The sequence below is a fragment of the Falco rusticolus genome, chromosome 5 (genome assembly GCF_015220075.1).
Source record: "Falco rusticolus isolate bFalRus1 chromosome 5, bFalRus1.pri, whole genome shotgun sequence".
In the NCBI taxonomy this organism is placed as follows: domain Eukaryota; kingdom Metazoa; phylum Chordata; class Aves; order Falconiformes; family Falconidae; genus Falco; species Falco rusticolus.
The window spans coordinates 72,007,311-72,029,929 of NC_051191.1; the positions used below are offsets into that span (position 1 = coordinate 72,007,311).

General features: G+C 35.9%; 1 protein-coding gene across 2 annotated transcripts in view; it reads left to right on the top strand.

The window, feature by feature from the left end:
• AEBP2 (AE binding protein 2) overlaps positions 1-22,619 on the top strand; it is a 51,853-nt gene that overhangs the window by 22,917 nt on the left and 6,317 nt on the right. For both annotated transcript variants that reach the window (XM_037389093.1, XM_037389095.1), the window contains exons 4-6: positions 8,093-8,279; positions 14,031-14,155; positions 21,489-21,556. In XM_037389093.1, coding sequence (XP_037244990.1) covers positions 8,093-8,279; positions 14,031-14,155; positions 21,489-21,556 — 380 coding nt within the window. The remainder of the gene's footprint in view (positions 1-8,092; positions 8,280-14,030; positions 14,156-21,488; positions 21,557-22,619) is intronic.

Genomic DNA, 22,619 nt, shown 5'->3' on the forward strand with positions numbered 1-22,619 from the left:
GTGAGATATTTTGCCTCATGCTTTACACTTTCACATTAAACTTTGGATCATGCCTGATGGTGCACATCCTGTGCTTGAGGGAAGAACTGGTTTTGTTAACAAAATTCAGTTGAAACACAGTCAGTGACTGTTTAACCTCTCAGAATAATAAGGAAGTCAGGAATGCAGGACCATTGAGCTGACTGTTTCCTGCATAGTATTTTCTAACTTTCTCTTTCTTTCTCCCCCTAATCTGTACCTGCAATTCTAGGTATAGTAGTGTTTATCATTCCCATATCCACCAATCCGTTATTAATGAGTTGCTTCATCCTCTTATGGATACAGTTGGGGCAGTTCATAGCTGTCAGTCCTGCATCACTTGATGGTAAGTCCCACCCACACTACTTCAGACTGAAGTTCTCCTTCCATATAGGATATGAAAATGAATTAGTTTTTTGTTTTGGTTTTTTTGTTTGTTTGTTGTGGTTTGGTTTTTTTTTTTTTAAAAAAAAAGTTTAGGTAGCATTTTATACCTTCCTCTCCCTCACCCCCCAACCCCACCAAGTTTTAGTCACTGTTTCCCTCTCCTCTCTTTCTTCTCAGGTAGTATCTTTTGCCTTTTTTTTTAATTATTATTTATTTATTTTAAGGCAGCTTTATTACTGAAAAATAATTTTGTGTTACAGTGATGTCTTCCAGAAGTTACTACTTCTACATAGCTTATAAACAGTAGTTGTGACAGAAAACAAAACTAAACTCAAACCTAGAGAGTAAAAATAGTGCGTTGTATATGAAAAAGTTTTTTAATAAAGGCTAGACTTTTTTTCCATACTGAACTGTGTAGTTTAGTCTGAAAATTTCTGACTGAGAGCGAATAGGAACAGGTAACTTGCTCTTGAGGTTATCATACCCTTTGTTCAAAGGAATAAAATTAGCATGCTTTTGGAAGCATTGCATAAGGATCATAGATCCCTGAAAGTTTGCAGATATGATTGTTCCTGCAACTGATCAAATCTTAGGTGCTAATCCCTGAATAAAATACCCCCCCCCCCCACTCATCAGAGGAAACTTGTACCTTAGTCATTTTGGGATTTAGTATTTTACATACCTTAAAGTATAATGGCAAGCTTTAGTGTTGAGGGAAAGTCTTTCAGTAGGGTAATTTGTATACTTGATCTAAATCGAAGAAACTAAATTTTAGAGACATTGCGTTTAAAAAGAAGTGGGCATAGGTCAGAAATATCAGTAGTACTTTTGAATCTGTCAGAGTTACTTAGCAAAGTCAGTAAAAGTTGGTATCCCAGGTTTTTGGCTTGGCTAGTTAGAGCTAGAGCCCTAAAATTTACAACAATTAGTTCTAGTAATAATCTTGTGTTTAATGTGTTATTTCACCAGCTGATTTTCTGTACTTTCTGGTCATACTAAAGGAAAGAACAAAGCACAGGCTAGGATTGCACTAATCATCATGGCCCAACGTGTGTCACTTCCGCATTTTTTCCTACTGTTGTCTTTAGTCCTTCTGTTTGTTTTTATCTCTGTATTTCTCAGTCTGTTCCTGGGGGCTTTGAATGGAGGATAATTGTGGTCTCAGTAGAATTTTGTAACATCTTTTGTTCCCCTGTCATTTATGCTGAATATAGGCTTCAGGGCTCATACATAACTGTCTGTGGTAGCAACCTATTAATTAACTAGCCCCCCTTCCTCACTTTTTTTTTTACAAGCTTTTGAAACCTGCTGTCTGATAGAAGAACACTTAGTGTTGGAAATTAGTCTTGATTGGGCAAAGAACAGCCATTACTAATTGTTTTATGTCAGTCATTCAAAAACAGAGCAAATGTTTCCATTTGGTGCATTTAGCTGTTCTTATAAATCTGGACTGCTCACATTTAGGAAAACCCAAATTTTTTCAAGTCAGAGTTGGATTAAGGACCTCTTGTTCTTGATGATGAGCAGACAATATCTCCCAAAACCTAAATTACAAATGAAATTTGTGTTGCGTCATGTGAATATACTTACAGAGAACTTGCTGAAAATACTTAGTCATTCAGTGTTATATTGAAAAAAAAAAACGAGTGTCAGGATTTTTGAGGGAAGCTGTAAAAAGCCATAATGGAAATAGTATAGATACGTGTTTCTGTCTGAAGAACTGCTGTTCAGGATGCTTTTAAGAAAAGCAAAGAATGTTAACTAGGAAAGTGACAATTAAAAGCATGGAAAATTTACTTTTGTAACGGTAAAAGCAAAGTAATCATATAATGACCAGAGGATAGCGTAAAAAATATATGGCAGACTGCCATATTCTTATTTCTCTAGTCAAAATAAGAGAAAACAGTATTTTCTTAAATTGAAAGGTAGTTGGGGACTGTCTTAGGCATAAAGCTGTCATTGGCATTAGAACTACTCCATTAAGGATATGTCCCTGGCCTGTCACCCTTTTGCTTGCAAATGTACTCGTTTTATGTAGTTGCCCATTTTGGGTTTAATTATCTATTATTGTGGTACACATGGTGGTGTCCTTTGATTAAAAGCTGTATCCAGCTGTAAATGAGCTGCTGTGCTTTCATATTAAAAGGTCTTTGTGGATTTACCTGCGCTTTCCATACATTCGAATGAACTACAGAGTCACATAGTTTATATGTCACAGAAGTGAACACACGTCTAAATTACAAAGTCAAAATGTTTCATATTTTTATAATTTTCTCCTGGGTTTTTTGTGTAGTTTAGTGTGTCACCCTCAGCATTAATATTGCAATACCTGTGTCACAGAAAAAGTAAATTAATCTTTATCAATATCCATTTTTGAGACCTCTGTTATGCTAGCTCCATTTTTATATGGGGCAATATCCTGGTAGTGCATGTCCAGCCCCTAAGAAGGAGACATTTTATATCTGAGTTATCTAGTGAATTAGGGTGATGGTGGTGGGGGAAGATACCCTAGATCTCAGGGCAGATTTTAGGACCTCAGTTCCCCTTTAGTTGTCATATTGCTTTTCTGTTCATTCCCTCCTTTTTCTTCTAAGTTTTTAATACTGATAGCCTTGGATTTCATGTGGAACGCATGGATGGATTTTTTTGCCTGTGTTTTTTTTTTTTTTTTTGAGGCCATAATCACTAACTTCTGTTACTGATAAAGTGTCTTTTCCTAGGGCACCCACCAAGCCCTTCACCAAAGAAAAAGTGTGTTAAATGAGATATAGTAACCATTACAGCTAGTTCTCAGTCTCTAGTCAAATACTGTTTCTGCCAATCAGCATGCTTTTCCAGTCCTACTTTTGGTAAGCGGAGTTTCCTAGATCTGTTTTTCTTGTCAGGAGGAACAAACAGACTGGTCTTACAGAACATGTATCTGGTTGAGAACTTACTGGCCGCCTTTGGCCCGCTCTTGGGTATTTTTGAAGTTATGTTGTTCCTCTTAATACCTGAAGTTAATGGCTCATGTGCTGCTGGAAGTTTTCTCTTTGCGTATTGCAGTCTGATTCCAGCCATCGTGGTGTTTTTTGGGTTTTGGGTTGTTTTTTTTTTAGTTTTTGGTTGGTTTTTTTTTTTTTTTCCTGTCATTGTAGACATTCATTTAATATACGTATTCTCAGAGCATGTAATTGTTTCTCTGGAGATGTTAGTGTGTTTGTGTCTGATTTTACATTCAGAGTTGAGAGAGAAAAACCTAAACATTTTTCTTTTTTAGTTCTGTTATTACATAATTTTTGCAGCTTTTTAGAAAATGGTGGAATGTTGTGGTGTATGATCAACATGTAGTGATGGTCGTGTCAAGGGTTCAGCAATTTAACTTTCAGACTTTCAGAACATGTAGACAGGTAGATCTAGAGGTATAATCTGCTGAGTTAGAAAACTGATGCTGGTAGCTGTCTTTGGCAAGCTGAGAAAAAGTGAATGAAGAAATTCTTGCTTGTCCTAAACTTGCCTGTTACAAATAGTAAGTATTTGAACAATTAATATGCTGTGACAACCTGCATTTTCCAGCATGGTTGCTGGTACTCAAAAAAAACAAACAAAAAAACCCAAACCCAAAACCCCAACAAAGTACTACTCACCATACCTTGTTGCTGTACAGTGTACATGCTGTACGTGTTCTTGAAGACACATCAAATGAACTCTTAAAATGTAGTCTGGGTGACCAAATGCAAAATGTTAGGCACAATGAAAGGAAAAATAGTAGAGCAAGCACAAAACAGTGTGAGATTTTATGCAAAATAATTGCATATAGTAATCTTCTGTAAATCTAAGACTGCGTGTAGGTATGCAACCAACTGCTTTCACATACTGATTCCAGTGGGTGTGCTTCACATCAGTCATGCAAGGTTTGCTCATGTGGGATAAAGGCATTCAATGACAATACACAGGTTTATTGCAGGCTTTTGTCCTTTGTTAGAATGGGGAGAAGAAAGTAATAACAAAAATGAAATTTGGTGCTCATTCTGCCACCTGTAACTCCCAGAATTCATTAAATGGTGACTGCATTTGGTACGACTCTCAGTAGAGTAACACTTGCTGAAATGTAAAAAACACAGCCAAGCAGTTCAGTCCTCATTTGAAATTTGTGTATGTTACTCTTCTGGCAGAATATTTTCAATTCATTAAGAGCAATGCAGATGCAGTTAGAAAATGTAAATGCATTCTACCTGAACACTTAGCTGTTGAGATAGTATGAGAGTTTATCCAGATGTCTAAAATATTACTGTGAGATTTACTGGAAAAATTACACATTGAATATTCTAAAAAGGACATTCTGAATTTTGAATCTAGAAAAAAAACCCTGTATTGCTAGATATTTTTATATCCTGTTTGTTAAAGTCACTGGTCATTACTGCCCATTAATAATGGTGGGTATGGGTACACTGGAGAAATTAAACTTCTTATGTGTTGACTTATTTTCTCTTGAAGTAACATATCCACCAATCCGGACCCAATCTATCATATTTAAAATTGAATGCAAAATGTTGAGATTTAGGTTTTGGGGGAAAAGTAAAGAGATTGGTTTAAAGTTCTGCATAATAGTTGAGTTTGATTTATTAGAAGCCCTCTAGATCTGTATAATTATTTGGTGGGAAGCTGATTTGGTGTGACTTACCGTCCAGAGATCCTGAAGTGACAGCCTGAACTGCTCCTTTATCTTTGGAGAGAAGAGACTTTACCCATTAGTAACGGATTGCTGGATATATTATTTTAGAGAAAAAAAAATAAAAAGGAAAAAAAACCAGGTAAGATTTTTCTCCTCTTCTACTATTTCCTGTCTACTGCAAAGGAATTCTGTGTCATCTTTGATATATCAGCTGTTGATTATTTGATGACATGATCAGGTAGTCTCAAAATATGTGATACCTAAATGTAATGATTTCTGCAAATATTTCATTCTGTGGCTGCAGGCTGTAAGTAGGCTTTCTGGAAAAGATAATTTCTAGTTGCACATTTTATATATTGTGAAGACTTAAGGATGCCGGTTTGGGGCTTTTGAAAGTAAAATGTGTAGAGCAAGACAAGTAAGTGGTAGCTTCTGTAGATAATCTGTATAGAATATCTGTGCTTGTTTTACATGACTAAAGTCAAGTTACGACATTGTGAGTCAAACTGTAGTTTGTCATAACGGTTTCCCATCTGACAAGAAATACAATTAAGTCTTACGAACCTGTGTTTTTAAAAGTTTCAGAAATGCGCTTGATACAAAGTTTGTGTTATTTTCAGAAGGTATTGCCTTTTGATATTACACTTTATTAAACTTGGAATATGCTAATGGATGCACTGTACCAAAACTTCAGTTTGTTTTTTTGACTTCTACCAGGCATTGACAAGGCTGAAATTTTAATTTCTCTTTCTGATTGAACTTCAGGGTATGGAGGCTATTTTTTTTGTGGATTTTTTTTTTTAATTGTGTATGTCAGTATTTGTAGGATCAGAAGGATCCAGAAGCTGAAGTTAGGAATACCTTAATGAAAGTTAAATCTAAGTTTAGATTTAGTTGCTTGGTTTAGTTTCATGAAACTGTTTTTATGGGCAAGACAGCTATTTCAAGGAGGATAAAAAACTATTTGAATTAATGCACACATATATTTTACCTGTATTTGATTTTGAATTTGATCATCTTTAATACAAGTAAATGGGTCACATTCAAGGTCAGGTTTGATGGGGCTACTAATCCAGTAGATGTCCCTACCCACAGTAGTGGGGTTGGAACTGGATGATTTTTAAAGGCCCCTTCCAACCCAAACCATTCTATGAATCTGTAAGTGTAAATTGTAATTGTCAGTATTGATTTTAAGTAATAAATACTGCATTGAGGTTGCTGTAGTTTAAATGAGATCATGTTCTTGAGTTTTGAATTTCATAACGTGCTGGCATTTCTTACATTGTAAGTCACTAAAATATAAGTATACAATATTGCTGCTGTTTGAGCACGGGAAATTACAGGGCAAGCTAAAAAGGCGTAGGTAGGTTTTTGGTAAAAATCTTCACAATTATGAAGATAGTTACTAGTGAGAGAGAGAGGGAGGAACAAATACAGTGTGAAGATCCTGAAGTTCTTTTGTCAGGGAATTACATGTTTGTAGTTAGCTCAGTACTTAGAAAACTTCCCCTAACTACTTCTGTGGTTTTTTCCCCCTTAATAAAGGGGGGAGGGGGGGAACCCCAAATAAAAATGTGAAAAATACCCTGCTATTTTTTGTCTTTTACTATCTTGAAATATATATATATATACATATTTTCAGTCCTATAGCAAGTATTAAGTGTTTGGGGTTAATACAGGTTTTTCTCTTCATGGATGCTGCATTGTTTTATGGTGCTCATGGAAAACCATTTGCTAGGTCTGAAGCAGAAACAGACTTTTCAGTCTACAAACCATGCTGAGTGATGTTTTCTTGTCTTTCAATCAAATGTGCAGACTTGGGGCAGATTACTGTAAGAGCTTGCAAATTTGTCCTTCAGAGAAAATTTAGCACTATGTATATAGTTGCAATATTACTTAGTCCTGAACTCTTGTTGGAGCTGCCTCATCAGTTTGCTTTGAAGTGCTGGATAAGAGGGGTACAGGTGAAAGAGCTGAGAAAGAGAGGAAGGAGCAGAACAGATGTGGAAGAAGAACTTGCCAATAGTTTAGAGTGGTATGGGTTTTTTGCTACTGGCTGATCAACCACTGCTCTCTGGATCAGAAGGAGAATTGGTCATGTGGATGCACAATTCATTGCAGCCAATGATGGAATGCATATCTTAAAATGACCTTTCTATTACCCTTGTAAGCTCAGAGCACAGGAGAAAAGGTTTGTGCCTCCCTCTCCAGCAGTATAATTTCAATACTGATTTTGAAAATTAAATAATTTTAAATAGAAACCAAATACTTACAAAAATACCAATGATTACCATAGCCAGTACTAGCTTAGTTGCACGTATCTTGTGATTTCTGTTTAAGTATTGTTGGATCTTTTCTTATTTTTCTGTTTGAGAAAAGAGGGCATTTTCTTTAAATAAGAACTTTCTTAAATAGCTCTGAAATAATAGTAACATCCCAAAATAAATGCATAAATTATTAATACAACTTTCAAGTTACTGAAGTTAAAGGTTTATATAGAACTATAAGATAACTGTTTATTGACTTTTTATAGCATTTATAAAAAGCATTAAGCTGTTTCAAATTTAACGAGTAAGAATGTTTTATTTTACTTCTGACTTGTTAAAAGAAAGGAGGACATTGGAGAATTAGTTATCAAATGCAGAAGATTGGAGAGCTGTTGAGAAATACAGAATAACTGTGCAGTATTTTGAAAGGTGGGAATATTAGTCTATGAAGGGGAAAGTTCTTCAGAAGCATTTATTTTCTGTATGAAGACTTTCAGTGTATTTGGTTTTATGCTATACAATATTCTGGAATATAATATAGCATAGAAAAAAATCTTTATTCCATGGAATAATTATTGAGAGTTACAAAGTTCAGGTAGAAATTTATTTCAGATTATGTTTGGTTTTAAGAATTGCATGGTCATTAAGAAGTTGCCTTCCTTTTAGTGTGTTTGAGGTTGAGCCAGAAAAGTCAAATGAAAAGATCCTGTGAATGAGTGCCTTATAGCACGCTGATAAAATAGTTGTTCTGGTTTCTTTTTCTCAGTGTGTAGTTGGTGGGTGCAATGCCAGCTTTGCATCTCAGGGAGGACTTGCCCGTCATGTGCCCACACACTTCAGCCAGCAGAACTCTTCAAAAGTTGCCAGCCAGCCAAAGGCCAAAGAGGAATCTCCATCTAAAGCTGGAATGAATAAAAGAAGAAAGTTGAAGAACAAGAGACGACGATCATTACGTAAGTATTTCCACTTAGAAGTTCTTGCAAGCTTTGTCTTGGATGGGAAGTTCCTCTTCAATGTGGTTGTTTCTCTGCAGGTGTGAGTCTGGTAGGGTTGGTGATCTCTTTAGCATTATATTGTTGGCATCTCTTGAGATGGGAGGAAAACAATTCCAGATTCTGTTTGTGTTCCTTTTTCAGGTAAAGCATCTATGTGTTTGGTAGAAGAGATCAGGTTTCTGTGAGCAACAGTTTGAGTTTATGATTTAAAGATGAATTTCATTTTTAGAGTTGCTTTTTCTTTAACTATATTACTATTGGAAAACTTTCTGTTTAGTGATGAGATCTGAAGTTCAGTACTGCAAACAGAGACTGCGGATTCATAGAAATCAGAGATAAATGCATATTATATAAGCTCTCTTTCAAGCACAACATTTCATTAGCTTAATGATAGTTTTATGAGCATAACCAAGATCTAATTCTGGGCAGATGTGACTTGCTGGGGTTTTAAAATCTTTTTCTGCACAGTTAGTTGACGTTCATTAATTTTGTATGAACCAATGTGCTGAGAAGTGTGATGTATCATTTAAAGTGAGGATTGTTTCCTCTAGCAAGTAATAATCACTTATGCAGTACCTTTTCTAGTCAGTTTTGATCCAGTTATGCGATTCCAGAGTTGTCCTAGTATCGGTGATAACCATGTCAAATTTATTTAGAGATTGTCACGCACAGAAATGGTTGGAAAAGACTAGGAAATTATTGAAGTATTTAACTTTGTTTTTTAACTGCTTGGGATGCAACTTTCCAGTACTGAACTGATTATTTACTAATTTTAAACTGTTACTGGGACAGTTGCGTTTTAGAGTAGAGACATGTAAAAACCCATTTAGATTTTTTTCCTGCTGGTATGTCAACAGCTGAAGAAAAAACTTCCATGAATTTTTACCTGTGGTGTAAAGTCAACCTTGCAGTACTGGAGAGAAGGGCAGGATACCATTTTTATGAACCACTGGACCTGTTACATCTCATACTGTCCACAGAAACGGAGCTGTGTTCATAAGCAGACAGTTATTTCAGTCCTGTCTCCTGGGTGGTGGTACAAGTTTAGTGATGATGTGCTGGAGAACTTGTGTTGCTTTGTTGGGTCAGTAATTCTTATTTTTCCAGAACTCTTCTGTGGTAAACACTTAGCTGTATCTATCTCTGTGTTCCTGTGAAGAAGTAGTTACAGGTTTTTCAAACAGTACTACAACAATGGATACACATAGTAGTGGTCTAAGGGAATTACTCCACCCATGTGCCATGTTTCTGCCTTGAAGGCAAAGAACCCTGTCCTGGACAGTACCAGTATCACCTAGATTCTGAGAAGTTTATTTTCTGTGTCTGTCTTGCACACAGTGACAGCTGTGCAGTTCAGTGCTGGAAGAGCCACTGTTAACTTCAGTTACGGTGACTTTTTTCTTTCATTTTTTTTTATATATGTGAGCAATTTGTATCATTAAATATCTAAAAGTGTAAATTACAGGAACTCCTCTGATTTTGACACTGATTTGACGTTCAAAGAAGGTGGAAAGAGAATTTGACTTCCAAAGAGCTTTCCCTTTCATCTAGGAATCTATGTAAATGAGAAGGGAAAGCTGATCAATGAAGGGTTATGTGGTCACTTTGCAGTATCCTTTACTTCATCTTAGATGCTAGGAAAGAGAGGATTACTGAAAGAGTTGCAGGTTCCTGAAGGATTATCACAATTTATTGTCTGCATTACTCAAACAAAATATAGATGTCTAAGACTGGTCACTTCAAAGTTTTCACTTTCAGAGGTTACCGAGTTGCATCTTGGCTCGCACCTCCAGATTGATTTTGTTAGGTGGCTGATTTAATGTGTTTTAATTCAGTTCCGCTTCTCCCCTGCCCCACTATATGCAGAAGTAGTTTTTTAGATTGGCGTTTTATTAGTTATTGATGAACTTTATTGACTTAAAAGTTTTATATCAGTGCTTTGTAGTTAAAACTTCAAATTACCTGCTAAGATGTTTACTGCAGAATTGTTGAATGAGTGTATAGCAAAGAAAAAAAGTAAGAAGTAAATATTATGCGAATCTTAAAGATCAGACTGTGGTACTTGAATGGTCTGCTGTCTTGATCAAGTCTTGCACAGGAAGAAAAATGACATCTGCTTGAGCAATTTCTTATCTTCTTGCCTCTTGAGACAAATGCAGTGCTGGCTGTAGAGTTTTGCCTTAAGGCAGAAATAATCTCTGAGTTGGGAACTGACTACTGTAATGTATTTCTCCAGAGGGTACGCGACCCAGAAATGGATCCAAAGTTGATGGCATTTTCTGATAATGCTAAGTATTGGTAGCTTTTCTTTAAAACTTTGTGTGGATTATTGTTGATCAGGTGACCTTGACAAAGGGCTGATACAGTTTTGCTTATCGTTCTGGTTTTTAGCTTAGTTTTACTTAGTTAAAGAATGTTAAAGTGTGCAAGTTTGTATGTTGGGGAAGGGCAAGAACCGTTATCTAAGAAGCCACAATAACAAAATAATAGCATTAAGTATTTTCAGTCTAGAGTGTATAAAGCTAGGAACATAGACTTACATTTAGATATTTTAAAAGTGTCCAAAAGGAGAGGTGTTGAAGTTAAGTACCAGGTTCTTTGCAAGCTGGGTCACAAGAAGTTACGACAAATGGGTGTAAAGCAAGATGCTATGTGATAGTGTACAATGTGTTTAGTTTTTCATCAAATGATTATTTGTGATTTACAGTTTTGCATCACAAAACAATTTTTTCTTGTGAGAAAATGTTGTTGTAGTGTTCTTTGTACCTCCTCATGGTTTGGTTAGTCCTTGGCTATTTTTTGCAAGTTGTAAGTGGCTTACTGAATATTTATTGGCAATTGATGGCTAATACATGCTGCTATTGAAGCATCCTCTTATAAATTCTTAATAGTTTAAATACAGCAAACCAATAAATTTGCTTCCTCTGTGTTTTATATCTGAACGCTACCTTTCTAACAGACATTAATGCATAAATAAAAAAAGGAGACTTTATTGTGGCTTTATATATGACAAGGGCATGATCTTCTACCTTAACTGTAGAGAATTCTTACTGTTACTTGGTACTTTTTTTTTTTTTTCCATTCTTTGGTAATGTCTTGCCATTCTTGAACAGTTTTCCATTTCTTTTTTCCTGTCTGTAGACAGCATGTGTTCTTTAAAATTTGGAAATTAGTACTTCTATGATGAAAGCGTGTTTTACTATAGACACCCCCTATATAGCTGGTTACATTATTGGTGATATAGAGACTGATTTGTTATACAAACTTTGACGTTGCAGAGTAATTCAAGATTACAGTCACAGCTTTCTTTTTCTTCTGGATAGCATTATACACATGCACTGCTCTATGTAGTCTGTCATTTAGAGGTACAGAGCCAAACATATTTCAAGTATCTATCTCTCAAATAGGTCATAGTATTGCTATTCTGAAGCTACCTCAAAGAATTTTGCAGAACCTAAGATTATATTTACAGTATTGTCACTTGCTTTTTGAATAGCTAGGATGACACTGTAGTTATTAACAAGCATTGTAATAGAGTTCACTGGAGAACTGTAAGCAAGATAAGGAAACTTTCTGTTCATGGAATTGACGATAAGACTATGTTAGTTATGTAACACTTGGAAATTAATTTAGTAGGCTACTGGTATGAAGGTTTTAATTTATTTGACTTAAGTGATGTGTACTTGGAACTTGTATTATGCAGGAAGGGAGATACCTTACTCTGAAAATACTTCTGAGGAAGTAAATTTAAGATACATAGAAGGTACAGCATTAACACTCAATAGGAGATATATAAAACTATTTGTATGCCTTTGACAAATTATGCCCTTTCTTTTGCATCTGTTTAGTGTTATCCAGTGGTAAATCGTGGAGAAATTTGCTGTATGATACCAGAAGCAAACATTTGGGGTTATCTTTTCCTTTCCACCCTCCCTTCCTTCCTCCCTCATATTTATTTATAAAATATTTATATGCTTGCATCACTGACCACCTGCAGCATGAGCTGTGGTTCTATGTTACCACTTAGAGCAAGAAAAGATTTCAATGAGATGATTGCCTATTTGGCAGTATCTGAGAGATAGAGTAAGGACAGAACATAATGCACAGATGAATGCTTAACTACAGTTTACAGTTAGTCCCAGGAGTGTAGCAAAGACTAGCTTTAAGTGGAGTTTGTTTTGAAATAATGGATAGATAACCTTGATGAAAAGGAATATAAAAGTTGTTTTAAATGAAGACAACAGAACTTTTGAATCAGTTTTTACAGTATAGAATGATAGTTGACAATGTAATATCAACTCCTGTTCTTAGTTTTAATTTCAGTGTGTTATATAGAGAACTACTGCTGTCATATAAGACTTAAAAAATACAAGTACTTCTATTCATGCTTATTTGCTCGTATAATTTTACTGCTGTACTATATGGTATATTTTTCAAAATTGTGTGAAGTATTTCTAGTAGTATACAGATATGTGCCTAGTAGCAATTATTTTTTAAAGGACTCTGAGTGTAGAATTGATAGACCTTTATGCTCTAAATCAGAATTCAGTATTTTTTTACTGAATTTAATTTTTTAAAAAAACACTTTAACTGTAAAAGTCCTTTTCTAAAAGGATAAAGGGCTTTATTAGTGCCTGCTGGTTTTCGACTACTTGTAAAAATACCAGATGAATGTTAATTGCACTTTAGTCATAAATTGAGGTGTAGTATGTGATGCAGTTGCTGCTTCTTGGCAGAAGAAAATAATCTCTTCACTAATAATCAAAGAACATGGAATGACAGCTTGTATGTAGAAAGAAACATGTCTAGCAGTGAGTGTGGAGTTTTTCATGCGATGTGACTGTTCATTGTTATTACTCCTTGGAGATGAAAAAATTCTTGATGAGCTAGTATTCTCTGTATGTTCATAGTAATTCTTACTTAATCCTTTGCTTTGTGTTCCACTGCAGTACCCAGCAGTTTTGTTTTCAGTGCCATTGTTGATCTCTTTGCAGCATCTCAGTATTCACTGAAAATAGCTGGAGTTTTTACTGATTATAAATTAGATCAGAGGAGATTGTTTTTAATAAAATTAAGAAATAAGGTATAGGTATAATTCTGCTTTTAAGATGTTGATTGTATGCCTGATCATGTTTTGAAGTACTTTAATAATATTTTTTACAAAGTCACAGCAGTAATACTGGAATTACTGATTGCTGTAAGAGTGACTTGGCCATTTAGGTTTCCATAAACATCACAATCTAACTGTGCTGTTTTCACATTAAATTAGAATTCACATGAATTAATGAGTTTTGGGTTTAGTTTATTTGTACTGGGACTTCTTTCCTTCCCTTTTTTTAATAAGAGATAATAGCAATGAACGTTCCCAGAGGTACTCAGCAAAATTAATGAATTCTTAATTTTCAAAATTAAGAAATAATAGAATTCACCTGAAACTTTAAAAAAAAGTGAGTGTAATTGAGTTTGTCAGAATAGCTGTTTGATCTACAAGGAGTATGTTTTGACCAAACTTAAATGAATTGTGCCCCTCTTGGAGCCATTTTTTCCCTCTCAGTTAAATTAATGTTTACAACTCTTTGACAAGGTGATGCTACTGCCATAATGATAAATGATTTACTAATGACACTTCAGACTTCTTTATATGTCTGAATGTGTTTGAGTATTTCAATGTTTGAACACCTAAGGATCTCTTTTCCTTTTTTTTTCTAGCAAGACCTCATGACTTCTTTGATGCGCAAACACTGGATGCTATAAGACATCGAGCAATCTGCTTTAACCTCTCGGCACATATAGAAAGTTTAGGAAAAGGCCACAGTGTTGTATTTCATAGTACTGTAAGTATATATATATATATATGTATATGACGCATTTTGTTTGTTTACCTATGCATCTGAAAAATCTAATACTCCAGAAAGATTTATTTTTCCTCTTAACTGCTGTAGGTGTTTAACCAGAAATAACTAACAGCGTATTTTACATTGTTGGTATTTCTATTAGTACATTAACTTTTTAAAGGTAGTGTTAGTAGTTTTTCTAGCTCACAAATTGAGTAGTTTGCAATGTTTCCTGTCTGATACACTTGGGGAAACAGCTAACAGTAAATAATGTTGCAGAAGCATTTGGTTATGTCTTCTAAATAAGAATGCAATTCAGATGGCATTTCCATAGTCATGAGTGACAGTGCTAATTTATCACAGGAATATTTTCGAGGGTAATTGTATAATTGAGTATTTAAAGATGTTGATCTGAAATCTACGTGTATTCCTTTTTTCAGATTAAAAGATAGAATCCTGAATAAATCTATTGTTGTTCCCCTTTTATTCTTTTTGTTTTAATAAACTTGCCACCAAAATATCAGTGAATTGCTAGGAGGCAAGGACCAGGTGGGGAACTGTCCTTTAGTCCTGTTTCCATATCCTATTTTGTTAATTTCATTTGTGTTTGGATAGGATAGACATCTGTATTAATTTAGGAAAGTTAAAAACGGAGGAAAAAAATACTGAATTGAGATATAGGGGTTGAAAGTTCAAAAAGCTATGTAACCTCAGGTTTCCTGGACTGAATTGGTCGATACGGGCACAGAACAGGTAGAGATTTATCTGAAGAAAAGAATTGTGAGATGGGACAAAATGGGGTGGACACAGAGAAACACACTTTGTAAATTGGCAGACTAGGGCAAGATGGACTGCAGTCCGAGGAAGGAATGCTGACTGCTGTGTCTTTAGTTGTGGCTTAACCTTAACACATGATTCAACCTATTGAACTGTCAAGTCTCTTTCCATAAATAAAAGATAATTTTATATGCATGAAACTTACTTTGTCCTTTTCTCCAAGACTGATGATTGTTTATAAACAATCTGTGGCATGTATTAGAAATTTTTCTCAGATGATTACTCCTGAAATTTGTGTGCCTTGAGCACCAGCTCAGTTGAGCAGTGAAGATTTGCAGGTGATTTAGCTGTTACTGTATTTAAATCTCATTCTAGTTTTCCTGGCCAATGTGGATTTCACAGTACTGTGAGAAAAGCAGATTCTCTTCCAATTCACAGCTTGCTTTTAATCTGAAAGGTTATCCAGACAGACTGCTCGGTTGTGGAAGTTCACCTCTGGCTATTGGAATAATTTATAAGGAGATGGAATTAGTGAGGAATGTGCTCTAAAACTGCTTCGAACTAACTTGGAGGAAGTGGTGAAAATCCTTTTAGCTCATCCATGCATGTGTCACTTGAGATGGTAGGGGGTTGATTAGATCTGAAATTGCTAAGACCTCAGCTGTGGGAAATGTTGTACCAATGGGATAATTGTTCTAAGATTCCAGCCTTATACTGCTACCCTATTTTAGTGTGCTGCTGATGTTGTGTGGGCTTGTGCTGGACATCAGCTATATTGAAGACACTCAGCCTAAAATCTGCTTTAAAAAGAAAAGGTAGAATAGAAGCAGTCTTGTGGATGTACACTGTTAGCTCGTGGTCACCTCAGATGCAAACACATTTTGCGTAACTTATAAGCATTAGGACATTGAGTTTGAATGGTGACTGGCTAAATAGCCTAATAATACAGTTTGTGTGGTCCACCTTCAGGTGAAGAAAAAATGCGTAATTATCAGGGGCATTAATTTAAAAGGTGAAAAACATGAACACAGCCTTGCTGTCTGAAAACTGGCATAAATGATGTAGGGTTTTTTTTTTAATGCAGCATAAGAATAGTGTCAGCACAATGCAGCATTTTACAGGATGGATATCGTAGTGAAAAATCACTAATGCGAAGAATTTCTGAGCAGTCACTATACATAGCTTTCATCTGCTACGGAAAGGCGCTCCTTTTTTTAATGTACATGTATATTTTTTAAACCCATCCTTTTTAATTATAGATATGGAAAGCTGTAGAATGAAGTTGTCAATAAAGCCTTTTTGAAGAAATGTTTTTTGCCATCCAGAGTTTACCTTTTACTTCATTATAATTTTTTTCTGCCCAGTTTGGGTTTTTTTTGTAATTGGAGTCAAATTCTTGGTACTTCGATTCTCTGAATTTTCAGATGGAAAAAGTCAAACTTTTCCATTTAACCCAAAGAATAGTAGACGTTACACTGATTAAAAAATCCAGCTTATAGATTACTCTGTCCTTTGTGGCCCCCTCTCCCACCTTCAGCTCTTTGAAATGGCTAGAATTAATTCTCTAATATATTTGAATACTAAACTGTTCTTCACTGGTTTTAGCTTTTAGATACTTCAGTTTACTGATCACATATTAATACTAGTTACATGTGATTTTGAAATCCTAAAACTCTGAAACATGGTGAGTGAATAAAAGTAAGATGATGCATACCAATTTAAAGGGTGACATTTTTTTCTTTTCCAGAAGAGGTCAGCAGAACTCCATTTCTGATTTGAGACAAGTTTGATGCACATTTCCTTCACAGAGAAATTCAAATTGATTTCCACCCCCTAGCCACCCTTATTTATTTTTTTTTTCCCGGGACAGTGCATGAAATGTAAAGAACGTAGTAAGAGATTTTTCAAACAAAGCTTTACTGAGCATACATCTACTGGCTGAATGATATTTTAAAATTAAAAACTTAAGTGGACTTACGTTCCTTGCACAACCATTTTAAGTCTTCAGAGCACCGTTACTGCAGATATGCTAGATTTCCTCCATGTCATTTTTAACTTTTGCAGACTTGACCATAAAACTCTGATTACTAGTGTCAAAATAGCAAATAATATTTTTAAGTTGCTTTTCCGCAAAATTTTTGCAATTTTCGATTTGTCTGCATCATAGCTGTGTTTCTGACTCGAGCCTGCCTAGTATGTGGTCAAATTTTCATTGCACTATTGTGATAAAACTGCATGGTTTTTTTCACCTTTTTATAAAAACTTTTTTAAATTGACCATTTCAAAATACATTGGGAAAAAGCAATAGATGCCATATTTCTTTTGTCTCCTGACAGAAAGCTAAAATACTGCTTTTTAATATTAAATAAAAATTGACTTGTTCCATATATGGAGAGAGGATCTTTCATCCCAGTCAAAAACAAGTGAATTGCTCAGATTTTGAGTATCGATTATTTAGTTGAGACAAGATAAGCCAATGGTACGGGCAAGAAATCTGCAAAATGCACATTGGATGCAAGTGTATCTGTGCAAAAGCATCCTAGCCATAACTTTAATACCTTACTTGTATTATATATGTTTAACTTCTTTGTTATGAAAAATTCTGATTTTATTTTCCACTGCTAAAATTTACTTTCTCTTTCTATTAAACTTCTGCATGTGTGAGAGAGCTGGTTCAAGCCCTGAGTTTAGCACTGACTGCTTGAAGGTGTTACGAGGGCTCTAGAATAAGGTCGGTGGTAGCTGTAGCGGTATAATTCAGGTCTACCTGAATTGCCCTAAATTTTGTACCCCAAATCTCTTTTACACATCAGTATTTCGTTATTTTATTTTTTATAAATATCTCTTCTCAGTGTGGTGATGGTGAGACAAGAGAGTCTTAAATTTTTTACTGCATATTCTTGAAAATGAGGAATTGTTAATGTCATACTTTTTTACCCCACCCCCCCCACCCCCCCCCCCTCGGAGAATGCAGGTGTTGTTGGGTGGCTCTCACAGAGCTCTATGAGGTTCTGGAATCACCATATCTTGTACTGTAAATTGCTGTAGAAGCAGTGCTATTGATCGTGTGATAGAGGGACAGCAACTTCAGCTTTAACCAGTACTTATATGTAATAAGAGTCTGTGACTTGTGTATTTTGTATGGTTTCCTAGTTTCTGTTCTTCAAGATTTAGATAGGATGAAGAGCAGTTTGTGGTGACTAACTTCTTCCTTGTGATTTGGTTGTAACTAGTTTACTGTGTCCATATTGTAACATTTTAAAATGTCACAAATTTTTGAGTATGTGATATCCTTGATGCTTGCATTACATGAGAGAGCCTATGCATCTCCTTAACACTTGTAGGTTAATTTGAGAATGAACTGGACTGTACAAGAAAATGTATGGTTTTGAATGGGAAGGCTGGTGAGAACTGAGTTTTATTTGCACTGTAAATTGACCTTTGACTTAACTTTATATGGTTCCAGGCTCAGGTGTTCCAGCCTGCAGCAAAGAAATTGAGTTTGCAGAAGCAGCAGCTGGGTTCTGGGCAAAGGCTAAAACTTACAAATTGGAAGGGATTGGAGGAGTGCTTTAGAAATCTTTGTTTAAAAAGGTTTTCATCCCTGCTCCAAATTCAGTAAAAGGATGTATCCTGGTGTGGGTATGGTTTGAAACTTATGAGGAAAAGTCTTAGCAATGTTTTGCATGCCCAAATTTAAGAGCCTTATAGTAAACTTTAATTCAAGAGTCAATTAAACTTTGTCTAATTGGCAAAAATTAATAAAAAAAGGATTTTTTTACTGTCAATTATCTACAGTGTTGCACTACAACATCCTATTGCAGTTCTTGCAGGGATCATTCCTTCAGTTTATCTTGAATTGCCAGACAGCAAAGCAGATTTTTTCATTCTGCCTTCCAATCCCATTTCCAGATGAATTGTGAATATATATTCACATATATAGGAGAGGTCCTAAAACTGGGGCTAACTGATGGGAACTTTCTCCTTTTGGAAGAACTGAACGGTGTGTTACTGTACTTTGTTTATTGCTTCTCTAATCTTAGGCCATTGGATGGCCTTTTCCATACCATATGACAACTTGGTTTAAAACCTTCTAGTGTAAGACTTCAGGTTTTTTGTTGTGTGGTTTTGAGTTTTGGGGTTTTTTTGTTTGTTTGTTTGTTTTAAAAACCTCACTATCACTGCGGTGGGTTGACCTTGACTGAATGCCAGGTGACCACCAAGCTGCTCTATCATTCACCTCCTTAGCTGGACAGGACAGAAAATATAACTAAAGGCTCATGGGTTGAGATTAGGACAGGGAGAGATCACTTGCCAATTACTGCCACAGGCAAAACGGGCTCAACTCAGGGAGCTTAATTTATTGCCAATCAAATCAGAGTAGGGTACTGAGAAATAAAACTAAATATTAAAAAAACTTCCCCCCACCCCTTCCTCCTTTCTGGGCTCAGCTTCACTCTCAATTTCTCTACGTCCTGTCCCTTTGAGCAGTGTAAGGGGACAGGGAATGGGGGTTGCCATCAGTTCATCACACATAGTCTCTTCTGCTCCTTCCTCCTGATAGTTTTCCCCTGCTTCAGTGTGGGGACCCTCTTCACGGGAGAGGGAGACAGTTCTCCGTGAACTTCTCCACTGAACTGTAGAACTGTAGTTCTTCACAAACTGCTCCAGCGTGGGCCCCTTCCATGGGGTGCAGTCCTTCAGGAACAGACTGCTCCAGCGTGGGTCCCCCGTCAGGACCGCCTGCTTCACCATGGTCTTCACGGGCTGCAGGGGAATCTTTGCTCTGGTGCCGGGAGCACCTTCTCCTTTCTTCACTGACCTTGGTGTCTGCAGGGTTGTTGCTTTCACAGATTCTAACTCCTCTTTCCCAGCTACTCTTGTACAGCAAATTTTCCTCCTCCTTAAATATGTTATCCCAGAGGTGCTACCACCATTGCTGATGGGCTTGGCTTTGACCATCTTGGAGCCAGCTGGCACTGGCTCTGTTGGACATAGGGGAGGCTTCTAGCAGCTTCTCAAAACCTTGCTGTGCAAACCCAGTTCTCATCTACAAGCATATTGATACGATACCTTCAGGTATCTCAAACATATCTGTATTAATAATCTGGCGATTTAATCCATGGATGCATCTCTCTGCATCATTTTTGCTTAGAGGATCATTGCGTAGTTGTAAAAATAAAACTTTAAACAAGTTTGTGAATTCTTTGAAATGTCATGACTAAGTATACTTTACCGTGATACTCAGTTGTGGGAAGTTGCTTTGGCTGATGCAGATTATGGACTTCAGTATTTAAGTTCTGAATGCTACATTTTAATTAGTCTTTTTCATAAAGAATGCTTGCCACCATTTGGTATTTCTGTGCTTCAGAGGTTCTCTAGTAAACTTTTTGGAGTTTACAGTATCTGCAGTGGCTGTGTATAGAATCTTTCAAAGATTTAATTACCATTTTATGCTCATATGCACAGAAGGTGGGGGAGTTGGTGTTTGAAGCAAATAGGAAAATTTGTATGAAGTATTCTAACATGTAGTAAAGAGGTTGAGGGTAAATCAGTAGAAGAGGAAGCAAACAGCTTTTCCCTGTTTTTCCAGGTACTGTAAATCTTTATGATACCTTTTGAATGCCAGTGTTAAAGAATATATTTGTGCCAGAATGAACAGATTTCTTTTTTTATACTTCCTCTGTGTGTATTTCTAACTTTATCTTTGTTAAAGGCAGGAGTCTTTATGTGTAGGACCCTGAAGTTAGACTTCATTCTCTGTGAGAGTGTCTTATGTGCTGGTCTACTGTGAGCTAGTATGAGAAACTATAAGGGACTTCTCACTTTTTGTCTGGGACCTTAGCAGTGGAGCACCTGTGTTCTGTTTAAACTCTTACCTATTGCTGACACGTCTTTGACACGTCATTTGATTTGTCATTCATACAACGATGTATCAAGTATGCTCACTAGTAGTGTTAAGGGTCACTGGTATGTACGCATTAAACAATCTCTGTAAACCTGTGAGTTCTTCCAAGCAGCCTTTGCTGTTGTGTCATTCAGTGTGTTGTTTAGGTATTGAAGAGGAATGAGTAAAGGTTGCCTAGGAAGTTATATGTATGATGTGTCAAGATGTCAAAATATTTGTCAGAGAATTTATTCTTATGCCATGTTATAATTAAACTATAAGCTGCATCAGTTCTTGCATCTTCTGTAGATATGTTGTGGAACAACATGAGCATATCTGTAGAGGAGAGTATGTTCTTCAAAGCTTTTGAAGTAGCTGCTTAAAAATTTGTATTATTTAAAAGGAAAGCTGACTACTTACAGGATGTATTTTTTTTTTTTTTTCCCAGGGACCACTCAGTAGAAAAATATTACAGGAAAATGTTAAGCCTTGCCAAGAATGGCTTGAGTAGTGATACGTACATTCTACTATATCTAGAGTTAATACACCATTTCAGAGAGTAAAAAAGTTTGCTTTTTATGAATGTTCAGTTGAACATGAAGAACAACAATATTTGAGCAAAAGATCTGCAGAGTTGGTTTTAATTATGATTTATGTAATTATTATCAGGTAATAGCTAAAAGAAAAGAAGATTCTGGAAAAATAAAACTCTTGCTTCATTGGACGCCAGAGGACATGTGAGTATGTTGCTAGTGATACAGGATTTAAATGGGGAAGGATTTACAGTGGGGTAAACGAGCTGTCACTAAATTATGTTATGCCTTTGAATATTTAAATTAAAGTTCATATTTTTAAAAATGCATTTTAAAGAGTAATGTAGAATTTTAAAAAACAATAAGCAGTGCTTTTTTTTTTTTTTTACTTTAGCTTTCAAGTCTTTAGACTCTGATACCAGTTCAGGTAAATCTGAAGATGTATTTTTAATGCATTTTCTCAGAATGGGTATTAATAACAAGGTTCTCTGTTATTGATGTTCAGGTTGGTTTTGCCAGCTGTATATATACAGAAATTTGTCACTAAGACAGCTTTGTTTTACCCACTGTTTCATCATGATCCTGAAATACTTTCAGGTACTGAAAAATGTACCGTCATCAGTGTAACAGTAGAACTACAAGAATCTTTGCTTAGGTGCCACAATTTTAACAGTGTAACAGCTACAGCTGGTCCCTTTAAGGTACCCATCCCATGTTGCTGCTTCTTTGGGCTCTCCCACTGAAGCTTAGAATACACTTTCAGCATGTTTGGCTGCTTTTTTTCTCCTGGTTTTTCGAAGTTCTGCCTTGTTCCTTCTGTGCAATGCAGGATAAAGGCACTGCCCTCAGGTAGGCTTGGGACTTATGGAGTAGTAAGTGTACTTCAGAAATCATTTTTCTACTACTTTGAAATAGCTAAGATACCATCTCTTTCTTCTGAAGCTTTTAGAACAAGGAGATCGTTCAGATTCAGTGCTGTTTTTAAGTGGCTGTGTGGGACAGTGATGAAAAGCCTTAACATAACAGAAATTTACCTTGGCTTTGGTCAAGTGGTTTAAATTACTTAGTTTTGTAGTGTCCCAAATTATTCATTTACAGTAATGTGAACTTGGCAGTGTGAATCTATTATAACTTTTATTTGCAGAGGGCTAAGGCTGCTGTTTATCTTTGGCATTTTGATGCAATTTTAAAGTGTCTGTAACTTTTGCTGTTCACTGCAGCACTTGTAGACTGCAAGTTTCAATTCAACTTGCAAGAAGATAACTGA